The sequence below is a fragment of the Chiloscyllium plagiosum genome, unplaced genomic scaffold, assembly GCF_037043375.1.
Source record: "Chiloscyllium plagiosum isolate Xiang-an unplaced genomic scaffold, Cpla_swu_hap1 HiC_scaffold_8, whole genome shotgun sequence".
Lineage (NCBI taxonomy): Eukaryota > Metazoa > Chordata > Chondrichthyes > Orectolobiformes > Hemiscylliidae > Chiloscyllium > Chiloscyllium plagiosum.
In genome coordinates, this window is record NW_028270146.1 from 43,993,285 (window position 1) to 44,012,423 (window position 19,139).

General features: G+C 38.3%; 1 protein-coding gene across 3 annotated transcripts in view; it reads right to left on the bottom strand.

The window, feature by feature from the left end:
* Positions 1-19,139, bottom strand: part of nemf (nuclear export mediator factor) — a 132,777-nt gene that overhangs the window by 19,363 nt on the left and 94,275 nt on the right. For 2 of the 3 annotated variants that reach the window (XM_043697353.2, XM_087989747.1), the window contains exons 20-26: positions 15,524-15,581; positions 15,035-15,093; positions 13,420-13,540; positions 9,180-9,735; positions 7,560-7,614; positions 6,289-6,338; positions 3,250-3,391 (exon numbers count right to left, since the gene is read on the bottom strand). In XM_043697353.2, coding sequence (XP_043553288.2) covers positions 3,250-3,391; positions 6,289-6,338; positions 7,560-7,614; positions 9,180-9,735; positions 13,420-13,540; positions 15,035-15,093; positions 15,524-15,581 — 1,041 coding nt within the window. The remainder of the gene's footprint in view (positions 1-3,249; positions 3,392-6,288; positions 6,339-7,559; positions 7,615-9,179; positions 9,736-13,419; positions 13,541-15,034; positions 15,094-15,523; positions 15,582-19,139) is intronic. The other variant, XM_087989746.1, reaches the window with a different exon arrangement.

Genomic DNA, 19,139 nt, shown 5'->3' on the forward strand with positions numbered 1-19,139 from the left:
ACTCCCCCACCCTGGGGAAAAGATCTTGTCTATTTAACCTATCCATTATTTAACCTATCCATGCCCCTCATGATTTTATAAACCCCTATAAGGTCACCCCTCAGCCTCCAATGCTCAAGGGAAAACAGCCCCAGCCTATTCAACCTCTCCCTGTAGCTCAAACCCTCCAACTTTAGCAACAGCCTTGTAAATCTTTTATGAACCTTTTCAAGTTTCACAACATCCTTCCTATAGCAGGGAGACCAGAATTGTATGTAGTATTCCAACAGTGGCCTAACCAATGTCCTGTACAGCCGCAACATGACCTCCCAACTCCTATACTCAATGCACTGACCAACAAAGGAAAGCATACCAAATGCCTTCTTCGCTTTCCTGTCTACCTGGGACTCCACTTTGAAGGAACTATGAACCTACATTCCAAGGTCTCTTTGTTCAGCAACACAAGCAGTAATATTTTCACTTGATTTGAACCCAAGTTCATTGCCGAGTTCATTTGCATCTCAATACCAGTTATGATGATAGTGATGATGATATATGGAAATATACACTTAATTATCAGAAAAATTAATAGAATTATTTCTAATCTATATTTTTACATGGTGCTCATCAGACACTCATTAAACATAATTTAACAGCCAAATTCAGACTATTGCTCCAGTTAAGTGCGATAAAAATTGCTGATATATCATTTGGAAATTTTCATCAGTAAAGATAAATGAGTTTTGGTTTTCGTTCTGCGAAGGGCACTTGTTTTTTTTTAATCGCCAAGAGGCCAGAAAGTCATTTTTGACCAATGATTTCAATCATTATTTCCAAGAAAGCCAGTCACTTAAGCAAAACGACTAGCAAGCAACTTGGGCACTTAAGCCGAAAGTGTACCTACCGATGGTAAGGGGCTACAATCAGGTGTAGATGAAAGTACATGATTCATAATAGGAGAAGGTTGCTAGGCAATCTGAGTTGGAAAAGGAGTCTGAAACAGTCCTCGCAGTTAGTTAGACGAGGCTTTTTGAAACATTCTGTTCAGAAAAGTCAGTGAATTAGCAGGTATCTGCAACTCAGGTACAGACAGTAACATAAAGTTGACATCTGTTGAATGTGCAAAATGTCTGAAAATTTAAATGTTTGTAACTGTTGAATAAGCAATAAAAAGAATGCTAAGATGGGAATGATATTTCACTAACTAACTGTCGGTAAAAGATAATTCTGGGGAAAAGGGCTGACTCTTTATTTTTGTTTGAAATAATATTACTTATGTAAGCTATGTGATTAAAATGAACAATTAACACATATGCATCATATTACAACTTTGGATTTTGAACTAGCAGCATGGGGATTATGATATATGTACATAGGTGGTTTAATAATTAACTTATCAGTTTTCAGAGCCATGATTTTTTGGACTGTTAACAGGAATTTATTTGCGCTGAGAGTGTTTTATAATTGAAGTGAGTAAACATTGAAAGGTGCTAGCCTGTTTTTTGGGTTTCAAAGAATAAAAGAATGATTTTCTTTTGCTGGTGGAGAAAAATCCCATAAACTGGGAAGCTTTTCGTTTCAATTTTCATCAGACTTGGATGAAGTTAGGTCCAAGAATAACTTTGTCTCAAGAAAGGAATCTGTTCAGCATAGTTAAGGATAGAAAATATTCAGTGCTTCAAGTCTACTCCACCATTCAATATGATTGTTTCTGATCATTCAACTCCGTACCCTGTTCCCTCTTTCTCTCCACACTCTTTCATCCCTTTAGCCCTAAAAACTATATCAACCTTCTTTTTGAAAACATACAATGTTTTGGCCTCAACTGCTTTCTGTGGTAGAGATTTTCATAGGCTCATCACCCTCTGCGAGAAGAAATTTCTCCTTATCTCAGTCCTAAATGGTTTGGTCAGAAACCTGTATGGTTTATTTGAACCTAAGAGAACTTAAACTCAGTTGTGTGACTAATCAACACTGTCAAGGATTTGAAAGGAACATTTAAGTCAGATGTGATAGAGAAAGGAAGTCTGATAGTTGAGTACTGTAAAGTGATGGTGTTGTGGACAGATGAGATTACATTTTATTTTACTGTGTATTTTTAAATCTTAAAATAGTTTTATATCTAAATAGTTTAGTTTATTTTGTCTTCATTTCTTTTGCAAAATAAACTTTTGTATTATTGTTAAAACTAAATCAGAGTGAAATACGACCTTGATAGTTCAGATTTTTCTTTTTAACCTATCAAGCCAGGATTCACTCTGGGATCAGAACTAAAAACAGAAATTGCGACAAAAACTCAACAGGTTTGGCAGCATCTTGGGAGATGAATCAGAGTTAACGTTTCAGGTCCAGCGATTCCTCTTCAGAACACAGATCTCTCCATAGATGCTGCCAGATCTGCTGAGTTTTTCCAGCAATTTTTGTCTTTGTTTCTATTCTCCAGCATTTGCAGTTCTTTCATTTTTTTTCGCTCTGTAGCAAGCAATTTACTACCTGACTCCTCAAAGCACATCCACTATTTAGAAAGCATCCGAAATGTGATGGAGTAACAATATATTTCCACTATACAGCACTAGCAATATATTACTTGCTGCAGGATCCCTAGCCTTTGACCAACTCTTGAAGCCATATAGTATTTATTCAGCCGGTCCAATTCTTTTTCGGGTTAATGGTGAATCCAATTCCCCTAGGATCATGGGAAATTCACCGATAGAAATGGAGTTCCATTTGTGCGATACAGATTTAACTTGGCATTTGTTAGCACAAAACTGGATATTGTCCATGTCTTACTACATTTGGAAAGGGACTGATTAAGTATCTGGGGAGTCAAACACAGTGTAATCATCAGTGAATATCCACTTCTGACATTTTCAAGGAGGGAAGATCATTGATAAAGCAGTTGATTGGGCCTAGGACACTCCTGCGGTAACGTTGTACATCTGAGATGACTGACATCCAACAAACTCAATCATCTTCCTTTGTGTCAGATATGACTACACCCAGCAAAGAGTTTTCTTCATGAATCTCATTGATTCTTGCTTTTCCAAAACTCTTCGATGCCATACTTTGTCAAATACTGCCTTGATGTCAGTATAAGTACTTGAAGATTCTTATATCAAATGGATAACTAACAAATTATCATCTGATAAATGGGACTCGTTACATATTAAGACAAAAAACAATTTTTTTTGTTCCTACATTAGATGTTGATGTTGCTCGCTAAGCCTGCAGCTACAACTGATTCGTAATTGCCTTCCCTCCTCCCATTACCTTTTGTCCTCTTTTCAAAGGCTGTTGAGAAGATGATGATTTTTTTGTATCCTGTTCTTCCACAGATTGTGATTTTCTAGTTTCTAACTGAATTATTTGTTCAGAGTCCTCAGGTGCCAGTTTTTTCTTTCTCTTCATTTCTCTGGAAAATCAAAAGAAATTCATTCCATCATACCTCCTCTTCCATTTCAAACACAATAGCGCAAATTAGCCAAGATAATTGTTGCTAATTCAATATCAACTAAACTCACTTTCAACCAGCAATTGAACATTTGTTTAATTTAGTCAATGAATAGGCCTTTCTTATTCTTCCTTTTTTAGTTCTTGCTAACTAAATATAATTTCTGTTCTGAATAAAAATAAAGAAAAGCAAAACAAAAGGCATCAGGATACACAGGAGATGCTGAAGTTACACTGCTTTAAACTGAATGCACTCCTTTATGAGTGAAGTCAACTGGATAATACTGGGTTTAAGTAATCAGGATGATCAATAAAAACTGTAAAGCACACGTTAACTTAGTTCATCAGCATTTGTTTGGTGAAAATCAGAGAAAATAGTAACAAGTCATGGATCTTACTACTAATCCCTCAATACAAAAATTCTGAAAGTTCAGATATTCTATCAATGACTAGTACAGGCACATATCAGGTAAAGGGGGAAAATCAACTAGGAGAAAGTGAGGACTGCAGATGCTCAAGATCAGAGTCGAGGGTGTGGTGCTGGAAAGGCACAGCAGGTCAGGCAGCATCAGAGGAGCAGGAGAATCGACGTTTCGGGCATAAGCCCTTCATCAGGAATGAGACATCTGGGCCAGGGGGACTGAGAGATAAATGGGAGGGGGCTGTAGTTGGCAGGGGAAGGTAGCTGAAAATGCAATAGGTAGATGAAGGTAGGAGAGAAGGTGATAGGTCGGAGAGGAAGGTGAAGCGGATAGATGCAAAAGACGATGGACAGGTCAAGAGTGCGGTGCCGTGTTGGAGGCTTGGGAATGGGATAAGATAGGGGGAGGGGAAATCAGGAAACTGGTGATATCCATATTGATCCCATGTGGTTGGAGAGCCCAAGGCAGAGTAGGAGGCATGGAAGGATGTGGAAGATTCCTTTGGGGCCTTGGGCGGAGGTGTTGTCTAGGTAGCTGTGGGAGCTCGTGGGTTTGTAGTAGATGTCCGTGGTTAATCAGTCACCAGAGATGGAGATGGAGGGGTCTAGGAAGGAGAGGGAGGTGTCCAAGATGATCCAGGTGAATTTGAGGTAGGGATGAAAGGTGTTAGTGAAGTTGATGAACTGTTCAACCTCCTCATGGGAGTACGGAGGTAGCATCGATACAGTCATCAATGTAGCAGAGGAAAAGATGGGGGATGGTGCCGGTGTAGCTGCCAAAGATGGACCTTTCCAATCCCCCTGCGCCATATCTTCATCATGAACATCCAGTCTCCATATACATCTATCCGCCACGTCGAAGGCCTCCAAGCCTTCCATTTCTTCCTCTCACGCTGTCTCAACAGTTCCCTCCACTGACACTGTCATCCACCTAGCTGAACTGGTCCTCACCCTTAACAACTTCTCCTTCCAATCCTCCCACTTCCTCCAAACCAAAGGGGTAGCCATGGGCACCCGCATGGGTCCCAGCTATTCCTGCCTCTTTGTCGGGTACATGGAACAATCCATCTTCCACAGCTACACAGGCACCATCCCCCATCTTTTCCTCCGCTACTTGGATGAATGTATCGGTGCTACCTCGTGCTCCCACGAGGAGATTGAACAGTTCATCAACTTCACTAACAACTTTCATCCCAAGCTCAAATTCACCTGGACCATCTCAGACACCTCCCTCCCCTTCCTGGACCTCTCCACCTCCACCTCCATCTCTGGCGACCGAATAACTACGGACATCTACTACAAACCTGGACTACAGCTCCTCCCATTTTGCCTCCTGTAAAAACGCCATCCTTTATCCCCAATTCCTCCACCTCCGCCACATCTATTCCCAGGATGACCAATTCCACCATAGAAAATTCCAGATAGTCTCCTTCTTCAAAGACTGCAATTTCCCCTCCCATGTGGTCGACAATGCCTTCCAACGCATCTCACCCACTTGCTGCAACTCTGCCCTTGAATCCCACCCCTCTCAATGCACCAATGTACAGAACACCCCTGGTCTTCACCTTCCATCCCACCAACCTCCGTATACATTATGGCATCTTTCGCCATCTACAAATGGACCCCACCACTCGGAATATATTTCCCTCCCCACTCCTATTAGCATTTTGGAGAGACTATTCCCTCTGTGACTCCCTGGTCAGATCCTCACCCCACTCCCAGCACCTTCCCTTGCCATCGCAGGAAGTGCAAAACCTGCACCCACACCTCCCCCTCACCTCCGTCCAAGGCCCAAAGGATCCTTCCACATCCAAAAGAAATTTAAGTGTACCTCCATAAATATCATCTACTGTAACCATTGCACCAAATGTGGTCTCATCAGGGAGACAGGATGCTAACTTGCAGATCATTTCAGAGAACATATCTGAGGCATACGCACAACCAACCCCACTGCTGAATACTTTAACTTCTCCTCCCACTCATCAAGGACATGCCAAACCCTAACCACTCAACAGCTGGAGGAAGAAGGCCTCATTCTCTGCCTTGGGAACTTGTAACCACACGGAATTAATGTGAATATCATCAGTTTCCTCATTTTCCTTCCCCTCACCTTATCTCAGTCCCAAGCCTCTAACTCTGCACCACCCTCTTGGCCTGCCCATAGTCTTTCCCATCTATCAGCTCCACCTTCCTCTCCGATCCATCACCTTCGCCCTCATCTTCATCGACTTATTGCAATCTCAGCCACCTTCTCCCCAGCCCCAACCCTCTCCCATTTATCTCTCAGCATCATTCCTGGTGAAGGGCTTATGCCCAAAATGTTGATTCGCCTGCTCCTCGGATGCTGCCTGACCTGTTGTGCTTTACCAGCATCACACTAATTGACACACATCAGGTAAAAGCTTCTTTATTTTACAACATTTCTAAATGAAACTCACTTCCTTTCTTTGACCGATAGGTGTTTCCGACTTTGTGATTTCCCATCAACCTGTAAAAAGAAGCAAGTTTTTGACCTTGATTTACTTGGATGTGGCAAACTCATAACTGACACTGACAATAATATTACAAATGAAGCATATCATAGGATAAAACTAATTACATGTATACCAGAAGTACAATTAAAGAGAAAATACACTGAGACACCACATAAATGTCATTAACATGGCCAGCACGAAACAAAAATATTTTAGCACATTTCTAATTGAAAATGAATCTGAGATCTGAGAGTTAACTCACCTATTAAAAAAATACACAAATCAAATCTTAAATCGATGCACGTTATTCAGCAAAATTGACAAATTCAAAGAATTCTCACTTCAGGGAAAGTAATGAATGGGGCCACTGAATTGGTGGATGTACATACAATAAAGCAATGATATAGAATTAGAGTCTATACTGGGGAATTGGGTCATGTAATGCAAATGGAAAACTGTCATTTGAAGCTACATGCCAAGATTTGAATCTAGCCAGGTCACAGGACGGAAATCTTATGTTGGAACAAAGCAAAGGGAATGCTACATTGCATCTTTAGATAACTTTCATGACCTAAAAATGCTTCTTGCTGACCCTGGATTTCCACATTTGGGAACATATTAAAATTCTATGGCATAGATATTTGTCAACTTCATGAAAGAAAATCCAAATGACTTTCCATTCTCAAATTTATCAAGTGTTTTAAACCATTCAGTTTTGCTGGTTTCCTCATCGAGTACCTGGAAAATGCCTTTGAAACAATAGCTTAAATTGTGGTTGAATATTTTCAAGCTTGCTTTAAATTTGTGAATGGCATCAAAAGAAAGGAACACTTCAATTTTGATATTTGTCACAAACAATGCTATTCATCTTATCTTTGGTTAAGTTACTTGCACCATAAAAACAAAGTGTACCACATTTCTGGAAGCAAAGTAGAAAACCATTTGAATTCCAATTTGTGTAATCAATTTGAAGGAAACTACCAATTAAGTACCAATCAGCATAACAAGAATGTACCTCCTATTAATAACACCAAAATTCAAACTTAATTTGTTTAACCACCCGACAGACCACAGGGACAGATTTGTCCCAACAGACTGAGGTGTGTTCAAATCTAAATCAGAAAGGTGAAAAATTAGCATTCTAACTCATTGCAACATTCATAGTAAAACTGAGTTTAATCAAAGAAAATACAAGAACTTATGCACTCTAAAGTTAAACTAAAGTCGTATTTTACCCATACTTCTTCAATCAGTTCTTCTTTCAATGATGTGTTATGTATCTGGATAGATCTGTTGAAAATAAGATTTAATATAATAATTAGATCTGTTTTATTATAAGACTCCTAAAGACCCTAATGGTTTGGTAATAATGAAAAAAGTTGCATTATTTACATTTTGAAAATTTGCATATGTGACATGATGTTTCATTATTGAGGCATAATTAATAGGGGATGACCATAGCACTCAATTCTTGATACCATTATCTCTGACAAATGACGATTTATGCAAAACGTTGCCTTCCGGTTATTAGTAGTTAATGTGTTCGACAAGTGTCTAACTGGCATCTACATATGATTTGCCTTTCTCAGCAGTAAATAATGAAGAATAGGCACTGTCAGAAATGTGCTCTCAAAACTCATTCACACTGAATAGACATGTCGTGCATTTATCACAAAACTTATGAAATGCACAATAAAGAAGCTTGTTTTATTAGCTGAAAGTGTCTTACATTTTCAATTACCATTGATACGTGTTTGCAAAACGAACATGCAGATCTGGTGGTAGTGCAAAGTATAAATGAATTAGTGAATGTGGCTAAAACAGTAGCACCATAGACAAAACTGTGGATAATCAATAATTGGCAATGGATAACATAATCCAACTAGCAGTAAACAAAAAGCCTCTTAATTCCAGTACAAAGAATATTGAGTATTTAAGTAAGCAAATTTACACTTTAACCTTGGACCGTTGTTACCAGTGGGATATGTAATAATTATTTGTAGCAAAAATAAGACCAGCTGTAACAGAAGCATTTATGTGTGAGAGATCTGGTTCATGAATTCAATGTGTTAACTCAATTTGTCATAATTTCACCGGTAAGCTGGAAAGAAGGGTGCAGGTTTACGTCTCACTTAGGACCTGAACACAAATATCAAGGCTCACACTGCAATGCAGTAGTGAGGGAGTACTACACTGTCGGAGGTTCAGATGCCAAATGAAATCAAAGAGTCGGTATAGAACCTCAGAAAGCAGAGTTGGTTAAACCAGTTAATGTGGGTCATTGATGAAAGTCTCAAAATCAACCAATACATAAGGAATTTAAGTGAAGTATAGTATAGAAGATGATTTAGTTTAGTACAAGGAGCTAAATTCAACATCTGTTACATAAACATATCAAGTCACTGCTACCATGAGTTTGTTTTCTAACTGCTTAATAAATCTACTTAGCAGTTAAAGTTGAAGGTAACAAAACTTGTTTTTATACAGTACTATTAAACATAATAGTCTTAAGGCCCTTCACAGGAACATTATGAAACAAAACACAACACAGGGTCACATAGGGAGATCGAAAGAGGTATGTTTTGTGGAGGAGGGGGCATGTTAATGGCAAAAGGTGAGTCAGACAGCCAGGGAGGTTTAGGGATGGAATTCTCGACTTGGGGACGAAGCAACCAAAGACATGGCAACCAAATGTGCAGCCAGTGAGAATAGTGAATGTTCAGCAGGCAGAGAGGAGTGTAGATATTTCAATTGTGTGAAGTTAAAGAAAATTAGAGTTAGGGAGGTGGGCAAGGCTATGGAGAGATAGTGTAATTTCTCACATATATTTGAAATCCATATTAAATGAAAATTACCTCTTTGACTGAAGATGCGACAGATCAATAGCTGTGTCAGGATAACTAAATTTTGCATTTTCTTCTTCATCCTGATCTATCTCAACCTTCTGCAAATCTCCAGAATCGTTCAGATCATCCTCCTTTTTAGCTGGTTTGTCCAATTCATCTTCGGCCTTGCCCTTTTGGTCGTTTGCAGTCACTTGCACCTCTTTGCACTGCTTGTTATCAGTTTCTGTACTGACCTCTTTCTCATCACCACTACTGCTCTCAGTGTCCTGGTGATCCGCTGCATCTCTTTGCACCTCTTCATGCTGGTTGTTTTCAGCTTCAGTACTGGTCTCTGTATCATCAGAACTACTGCTATCATCATTGTTCTGTTGAACATCTGCAACCCTGTGCAGCTCTTTACACTGGTCTTTTCCAGCTTGTGTAGGAGCCTCTTTGTCATCATCACTACTGCTCTCATCCTGCTGATCTTCTCCAATCCCCTTCATCTCTTCACAATGATTGTTTCCAGCTTCTGTACCAGTTTCCTTGTTTTCATCGCTACTGCTTTCATCATTGTCTGATTGGGCTTAACAAAATAGTTTTGAATTACAATTTGCATTAATCATAGTGCATTGATATTAATGAGGCAAATCACATTTTATAATGTAAGCTAAAAATTTAGACAATGATGTATGGACACACGAACTGCAAAATTAATACACACACACAAATATATATATTCTGTATATACATTCAATATACAGAAAGTTAAGTTTAACTAATATAGGTTGTATGGCTATACATAATTCTGATGTTCTCCTCTACACCAATAAAGCAGTAAAATATTATGCTCCTGTTTGGAGTCATTATGGAAAGGTTTATAATATTATCAAAAGATAGTTCACTTTCTTTTAAGATCATAACTTTCTCATTGCCTAACAGCTCAATGGCTTGAATCTTTGCATTTCAAAAAGTTATCTTTCATACTTTTGAATGCTATTGCAGGAGCAGAATTTCAGTGAAAGAAAAGGACAAACCGGAATCATGGCCCATTTTGGGGTAGTAGTGAACCAGAAAACTGTCAATATTGGTCTTCATAATTGGTCACTACTTTGAAAGTGGGAGAAATTTCAGGAGTCTGCATATGAACAGTTGAACACAGAAATCTAGATGATTAGATGCTTTACCAACTGATGCACTGTTGATGCACCCAATCTGCAATGATTTATAAATTACTGAGCAAGCAAGAACTTACTTTTTCACCAAAAATCTCATATCAGAAACATTTGACACAAAAAGTTACAACTTGTTGAACAGGGTGCAACTGTTTTTATTGGATGTACTAAGTTCATAATTATTACTGAATTGTATCTGAAAAACAGTTTTGGAAATCAATCATTGAGGAGAAAGGTGCTAGGGAAGCTGGGAAAAAAAAATTCAATATTTTAAAATCAGTTTAAATGTTTAAAACTTCTACCTTAATCCCACGTTTATGTCCAAATTTTGATCTTGCTCTCTGAAGTAATACATTAAATAATGACGATCACCCAAGACATATAGTTAAAACATTTCCAGTATTTAAGATACAAATACAAACCAAAACCCAGATTCTTCAAAAAGTTATCAATAGTTCTGTGGAAGAAGATGTCATTGTTTAAAGCAACTGCCATTTTGCAACAAAAGCTTTTTATAATAGTCACATCGCATGTTTTCAGGCTTGTGCACAATATTTTTAATGTACTCCTGTAGGGCATATTATGCAAATCATAATTCAGCAAGGGAACTGAAAATGTATGGTAAATTAGGTCACTGAATTTTACTTAGCTCAGGTTTTGATTATCAACAGATTCATCCTTTCTATTTCATATTTCTAAAGAGTAGAATTAGTGACCAGCCATACAGTTGCTGTAAAGCTATGTATACATCACACCATGCTCATTGAAAACTTTATAACAGATTAATGCTACTGGTATCACTCAAAATGTTGCATTACAGATGGCAATATTTCGGGTGAAAGTATACCAATAAATATAGATAGAGAATTAGGCCATTTGGTCTATTGAGTCTGCTCTGCCATTCAATCACGACTAACAGGTTTTTAATTTTCCTGCCTTATCCCCATAATCCTTAATCCCCTCACCAATCAAGAACCTATCTATCTGTCTTAAATAAGCTCGAGGACTTGGCCTCCACAGCCCTCTGCAGCAATGAGTTCCATAAATTAACCACCCTCTGGCTAAAGAAACTCATTATCTCAGTTCTAAAGGGTCATCCCTTCAACTCAGAGGCTGTGTCCTCGGGTCCTGGTATTTCCTACTCGTCTCTTCACCAATCCACTCTATCGAGGACTCTCAGTTCTGTAGGTTTCAATCAGATTCCCTCCATATCCTTCCAGACTCCAAAAGTCCGCAACCGTTCCTCATACACAAGCCCTCCATCCCTGGGATCATGCTTGTAAACGTTCTCTGGACCCCCTCCAATGCAGCACATCCTTCCTTAGATATGGGGCTCAAAACTGCTCGCAATATTAAAAATGCGATCTGACTACAGCCTTATCCAGCAGTACATTTCTGCTTTTGTATCCTAACCTTCTTCAAACGAATGTTAACATTGTATTTGTCTACCTAACTGCCAGTTGAACCTGCATGTTAAACTGAAGAAATAGGACTCCCAAATCCCTTTTGAGCTTCAGACTTCCAAAGCCTTTCCCAGTTTAGAAAATAGTCTACGCCTCTATTCTTCCTATTGAAGTGTACAACCTTACACTTTCCTCATATTCCATCTTCCACTCCTTTGCCCACTCTCCTAGCCTGTCGAAGAACTTGGACAGCTTCCCCACTTCTACTACGTTACCTGTCCCCTACCAATCTTTGTCTCATTTGCAAACATAGCAGCAATACCCTCAGTTCCTTTGTCCACAGCGTTAATATTTAACATGTATAGTTGCGGTCCCAACATTGACTTTTGTAAAACTCCACTCGTCCTTTCATGGAACTTTAATCCTCATTGGCTGACTGACAGCAGGCAGACAGTCCTCTAACTGTGTCAGTACCTTGCCCCATGGGCTCTTACTTTATTTAGCAGCCTCCTGTGCGGTACCTTATCAAGGCTTTCTTGAAATCCAAATAGATCACAGCCACTGGCTCTTCTTTGTCTAACGTGCTTGTTAGCTCCTCAAAGAATTAGAGCATATTTGTCACGCATTGACCTCCCTTTGACGAAGCGGTGCTTACTCAGCCCTATTTTACTATGCACCTCTAAGTACTCCTCAAACTCAACCTTAATAAAGTCAGTCAAAAAGTGTGGTGCTTGAAAAGAACAGCAGATCAGGTAGCATCTGAGGAGCAGGAGAGTTGACGTTTCAGGAGTAAGCCCTTCACCAGCAACATTTCTAATGAGGGACTTATGCCAGAAACATCGACTCTCCAGCTGTGCTTTTCCAGTGCCACACATTTCGACTCTGATCTCCAGTATCTGCAGTCCTCATTTTCTCCTTAACAACAGGACTCTAAAATCATACCAATGACTGAGGTCAGGTTAATGGGCTTTTAGTTTCCTATCTTTTGGCTCCATCCCTTCTTCAACAGGAGTGTTACATTAGCCGTTTTCCAGTCCTCTGGGACGCTCTCCGACTCCAGTGATTCCTGAAAGATTACCGCCACAATCTCTTCAACTATCTACTTCAGAACTCTGGGGTGTAGTCCATCTGGTCTGGGTAATTTATCCCCCTTCAGATCTTTCAGCTTCCCCAGCATCTTCTCCTTAACGACGGCTCCTACCTTTGCCACCTGACTCTCCTGAAGTTCTCATATGCCACTGGTGTCTTCCACTGCGGAAATTGATACAAAATACCTATTCAGTTCCTCCACCATTCTTTTGTTCCCATTATTACTTCTCCGCCCTCATTTTCCAGCAGTTCTCTTCCTTTTCGAGATCTAAAAAAGCTTTTGCCATCTTCTTTTAAATTGCTAGCTAGCTTACTCTCATAGTTCATATTCTCCCCCCCCCCCCCATTGCTTTTTTTAGTTATCTTTTGCTGTTCTCTTTAAAAGCCTTCCCAATAATCTTCATCATTTTGTATGTTTTCTCTCTGTTCCAGGCTTCCCTTGTCAGCCATCGTTACTTCGCCCTCCCCTTGATATGTTTCTTCTTCCTGGAGATAAATTTCTTATGGATACAATTTTATAAAGGCTCAATTGAACAAATAAATTCTGAAAGCTTCTCATAAATGTTGTGACATATAATTTTATGTATCAATTTTCTTCATTACCTAAAGGTATAGTATCCTCAGAAAATAGTTCTGATGTGCTGCTAGTTACCGTCTCCATGTCTTCATCTTGTACTTTTACTTTCCGCTCACCTACGTGCCTGCATATAAATTGTTCTTCAACCTAGGTACAAAAAAAAAACCTATGATATTTATTAGGAAATAGTAACTTACCAAGCAAGATACTTGCAAATGTTCTCTTCTTGACTATTTTTCAGTAGAAGTACAAACTTTCACAAGATAAGAGCAAGCGTGAGGTGATGCATTTTAGGAGGTCAAATGCATGAGGTAAGTATGCTGAAATGGATGGACACTTAAGAGCATTGATATACAGATGGATCTTGTGGTCCAAGTAGAAGGGCAACAGTTTAGAAAGATGTTAAAAAGACATACAGAATTCTCAGCTTTATAAATAGATGCAGAGTGCACAAAAGCAAGGAAGTTACGATGAAATGTTGCAATTGGAGAAGTTTGTATAATTCTAGCTAACACACTAGGCAGGATGTGAAGGTTTTAGAGGGAGTTCAGAAAAGATTTACAAAAATGATTCAATAGAAGACAAGCTTTAATTATGTGAATAATTGCAAAAGGTGGAAAGTTTTTGCCTTAGGGAAGGATATCAATAAATTTGACAGAAGTGTTAAAATCACGAGGGATCCATTAAGACAAGAAATAAATGCTGGCCCAGTAAGGCCCAGATCCCGTTACGGAGTTTTTAAAAAAACGGTGTAAAAGGTTGAGAACACGAAGACACAACCCAATGTTAGTGGCGCAAGAACCAAAGGCAATAAAGAGGAATATCATTTTTACACTGACTGGTTAGGATCTGGAATACATTTCATGCAAGTCTGGTTTTAATTGTCGCCTTCAGAAAGGAAACTGGATAAGCACCCTGAAGAGGAAATAAATTACAAGCCTACAGAGAAAGGGAATGGAAACAGAATTAGTTGAGTTATTCTTACAAAGAACTAGTACGGACAGGACAGGTTAAATTGCCTGCTACTGTGCTGTAACTATTCTACAACTGAACCCACTCCATTCAGTTTCTAGTTGGTGCAAGAAGTATTGGAGGGGAGGGCTGTGTCTGAACAAATACCTTGCACTTCCTGACAGGCTGTTTAACATAGGAATTTCAGCTCCTACTGTAAATGACACTGTATAAATACATTCCATACAAACTAATTTACTATCACACTTTATGATGTGGAGATGCCGGTGTTGGACTAGGGTGGACAAAGTTAAAAATCACACAACACCAGGTTATAGTCCAACAGGTTCATTTGGAATTACTAGCCTTCAGAGCGCTGCTTCCTCATCAGATAACTACTGGGGCAGGATCATAAGATACAGAGTTTATAGCAAAAGATCCCGGGATCTTTTGCTATAAATTCTGTGTCTTATGATCCTGCCCCAGTATTTACCTGATGAAGGAGCAATACTTTTGAAAGCTAATACTTTTAAATGAACTTGTTGACACGATAACCTGGTGTTGTATGATTTTTAACTTTATCACACTTTAGCACAACCGCCAAATATAATTAAGGGGTCCAACTATATTTGGTGTTTCAGTTTTCATCTTTTTCCACCTTAAGTTTCTAGAAAAGTAGTAATACATTACCTTAAATAAAAAGCCAAATCCCATCATAAGATAAGAAGGTGGAAGATAGTTCTTTTTACCTGAAAACACAAAGAAATGGTATAAAATTTATTTTGGAGATCAAGCAATAACTAACAACAACAACACATCTGCAAAGCATTACACAACCAAATCAGATTAAAAAAAGAAAATCATGCAAATTACCATCATGCTGAAAACATTTCCAACTTCAAACCTTCCCACATTGAATTAATGCAGTTATTTTAGCCAAATCAAAATAATTCACAACCTACCTGGCCTTCTAACCTTATATGACTATCTGGGAAGGGAATCAACATCTCTTGACAAAAAGCATTCTTTTAAACAAATTAAGGTTTATATTTGAAAATGATTTGTGGTAGAAAATCTCAGGTTGAAAAATCTAAAATAATGGAAATATCATATTCATAATCAAAATGTCAAATTATCAAGCCACTAAATCAAGATGAATATCGGTAACATTCTACTTACCTCTGATCATGAAACTTCCTGTGGTCAGATATTCTCCTGTGGGTGCTGTTTTTGATACCTGAAGGTTTAAAGATAGCACATTTGCGAATGTATTTTCTACATTTATTTATGGTTATTTTGAAACAGATGTAAATAAAAAATATGAGCCAATGTGTGTCAAATACTATTGAATAAGCAGCTCAACATTTGCAATTCTGCTGTCAAACATTTCCGACTATACCCTGATCATGGAATGATGCTGTAAAAATCAAGGCCAGGTTATTTTTTTCATCAAAAAAAACACCACAAAAGATTGGTATGAAATGTCACCCCACATGAAATGTCACACTGATTTTAGAAATACCCAGTTTGGCAGCTTAAATCATGACCCTGAGGAATTCATCATTTCTGCTAGCTTCAAAACTACAAGAGATAGTTCTCCTATAAAGGTCATAGTTGAGTTCCAGTGAGAGCTCGCTTAATAGAAAATCACTTAACAGAAATAATGGGGCCTATAGAAAAAGTGGAATTAGGAGCAGACGACAAAAAAAAACATTCACAATCATGCAAAGATCACCAAAAGTCTAACAAAGTATAGGACAGCCTGAATGAAGGTTGAAATCATATTTATTAATGAAACAGAAGTAAAGTGAACACATTACATTGAAAAAATATTGTTAATGCAGGGACAGAGGGTCATCATCATCACTACCTTCAGGTGCAGTTGCACTTGCAGAAGTGGACAGCTTTGGTTGATTGAGAGATATACAGGTACAAGAACAAATTAGAAAGGCAAATAGTTTGTATAAGAGTAATGCAGTCCTGAAGGAATAATGCAGGTCTAATACAGGAATTATACAAGTATATTCTTGCCTCAGAGGGAAAGCAATGAACATTAATTAGTTTAATTTTTGAGCTAAAGCGCTCAATGTACAATATGGTACCTTCCATATTCTCTGACAGCAGCGGACATTGACACATGCAGAATGGCATGGAGACTTCTGCGTTTACATGGCGCATGCGCAGATTGGTGCAGTGATTTTGGTGGAAACACAGAACAAAGCGTGCAAAACGCACACCGCTGGAATCACACTATTGTGAACAGGCATAAGCATTCTTGAAAATACCGTTCCCTAATTCTTTAGCGACATTGTAGCCAAATTGCCCTGCCGAAATACGCTTTATTTGAGAACTACCTGTACGTTACAGTGCCATATCAGTGTGAGAAAACATTTTGTCTAATCTGTTTTAAATGGTTAATCCCTTACTTGTAAACAGGGACCAATCTAGGTACCAGATGGAAGACTGACATGATATAAACTAAGGTTAAGAACTTGAAGAAAAACAGGCATACAGGTCTAATGTCATTTATCTTAGCAGTAGTGAGGTTAATGTGAGCCCGAGATCAGATCTTATGGGCCAACAAACAATCTATTTTTTCTTCTTCACAAATTAGCTCAAATAAGTGAATAATCAAATAAATTCACTTTAAGATGTGAAATACAAACCACTAAAGAATGATTTGGTGGGTTGGGAAGGGAATGAGGATTGTAAAAGAGAAATAACTTGGTGTTTGCCACAACATAAGGAAGAAGATCTGTTCATGCCTGCAGTTACACAAACAAGTAGTTACCAACCACTGCTACACAGTTGTGTGAAAGTATCCAGCAGAATCCAGGCACTTGAGCACAGGAAGAGAATAACTTCTTTTAAAAAAAAGTATTTTTTCAAGAGAGTTGTTAGGATCTAGAATGTGTTTCCTGGAAGTGTGCTGGTGGCAGATTCCATACAAGGTTTTAAAAGAGAGCTGGATATATATTTGAAAGGAGATGAATCTAGAGGGCTATGGATATAGGGTTGGAGAATGGGACGAGCCGAGTAGCTCTTTCAAGAGACGGTACAGACATATTGGGTCGAATGGTCCCTTCTTTACAGTAAAATTCTATGATTCTATAGAAGGGAAGTAATTTGATTGCACTTTCCAGTGAACAGTCATTCCTGATTCAGCAGGGTGCTGAAACTGCTGGGAAATAAATGTGGTACAGAAACAAGAGAGAAAGGAAAAAATATTTGAAAACACTTTTAAAAGTATTGTAAAAATACTTAAACAGCAAATAGTCAGAATAATCTGTATAAACAAACAATTTTACTTTTACATAATGACATAAGAACTAGGGGCAGGAGTGGGCAATTCAGTCCCTCAGGTCTGCTCCGCCATTCAATACAATCTAGCTGATCTCATCTCATTCAAAACTCCACCTTCCTGCCCATTCTCCCTTTAACCTTTACTGATTAAAAAAAAAAATCTATCTCCTCTTCAAATTTACTCAGTATTACATCATCCACCATGTTCTGAAGTAGTGAATTCGACAGGTTCATCACCCTTTGATAGAATTAAATTTTCCTAAACTGATTTAACTCTGCTATCCCTTCTCCTAAAACTACGGCCTCTCATTTTAGAGTGCCCAATGAGGAAATGCTCACTCTACATTTATTTTGTCAATCCCTTTTAGCATTATATATACCTTAATTAGATCTTCTCTCATACTTCTAAACTCTAGAGCGTATGGGCCTAAATTGCTCTCTCTCAAGACAAACCCCTCACCTCTGAAATCAATCTAGTGATTCTCCTCTGAACCACTTCCAATGCAACAACATCCCTCTTCAAGGAGAGGGACCAAAGTTTCATGCAACACTCCAAGTGCGGTCTCACTAATACCTAGCACAATTTCAGCAACAACTTGAGCGATAAATGCCACAAATCTATTTGCCTTCTTTATTATCTATTGTACTTGCATACTAGTTTTCTGTGATTCATGTACAAGGGCACGCAAATCCCTTTGTATTGAAGCACCCTAAAGTTTCTTTCCATTCACATAATAAGTTGCCTTTCTATTCTTTCAACCAAAACCTCACACTTATCCATGTTAACCTTCATCTGCCAAATTCTGGCCCATTCACCTAACCGATCCACGTCCATTTGTAAATCTATATTTTTATCTTTATTGCAACTTACTTTCCCACGTCAGTCAGTATTACCTACAAATTTGGCTTAGAGTATCTTTTATTCCCACATCTAAGTTATTAATATGGATTCAAGGACTGAACCTTGTGGCACCCCCAATACTTACATATTGCCAATGAAAAAAACTAATTTATCCCAACACTGTTTTTTGTAAGTTAGCAATTCTTCGATCCAACCTACTAAATTACATCCAACCCCATGTAATTTTAACACATTTACATTTCCTTCATTTTTGCGAATATTGCTTATTGATTATTCAACCATCACTACGTACAAATCCTAACTTAACCAGGCCTACTTCAAATTAAATCTTATTTTGATTCATTTTATAATAAATATCTTCATTGATATATGGTAGATTTTTATCTTCACCTGAATTTGGCAAAACAAATTGCTCATTCAATTTTTATCCTGTGTATTTCAATGGGTAGGCAATCCACGCTGTCAGATTACTTACGAGTGGAAAGGAAAAACAGCCCCACATATTTAGATTACTGTGTCAACCATGTCTCACATGTGATCACAATATCACTTGACTCAGAAGTTTGAGAATTCAAGTCTCACTCCAGAGGGTTTATGCACTGAAGGTATGTAGTACTGCTGAGATAATTC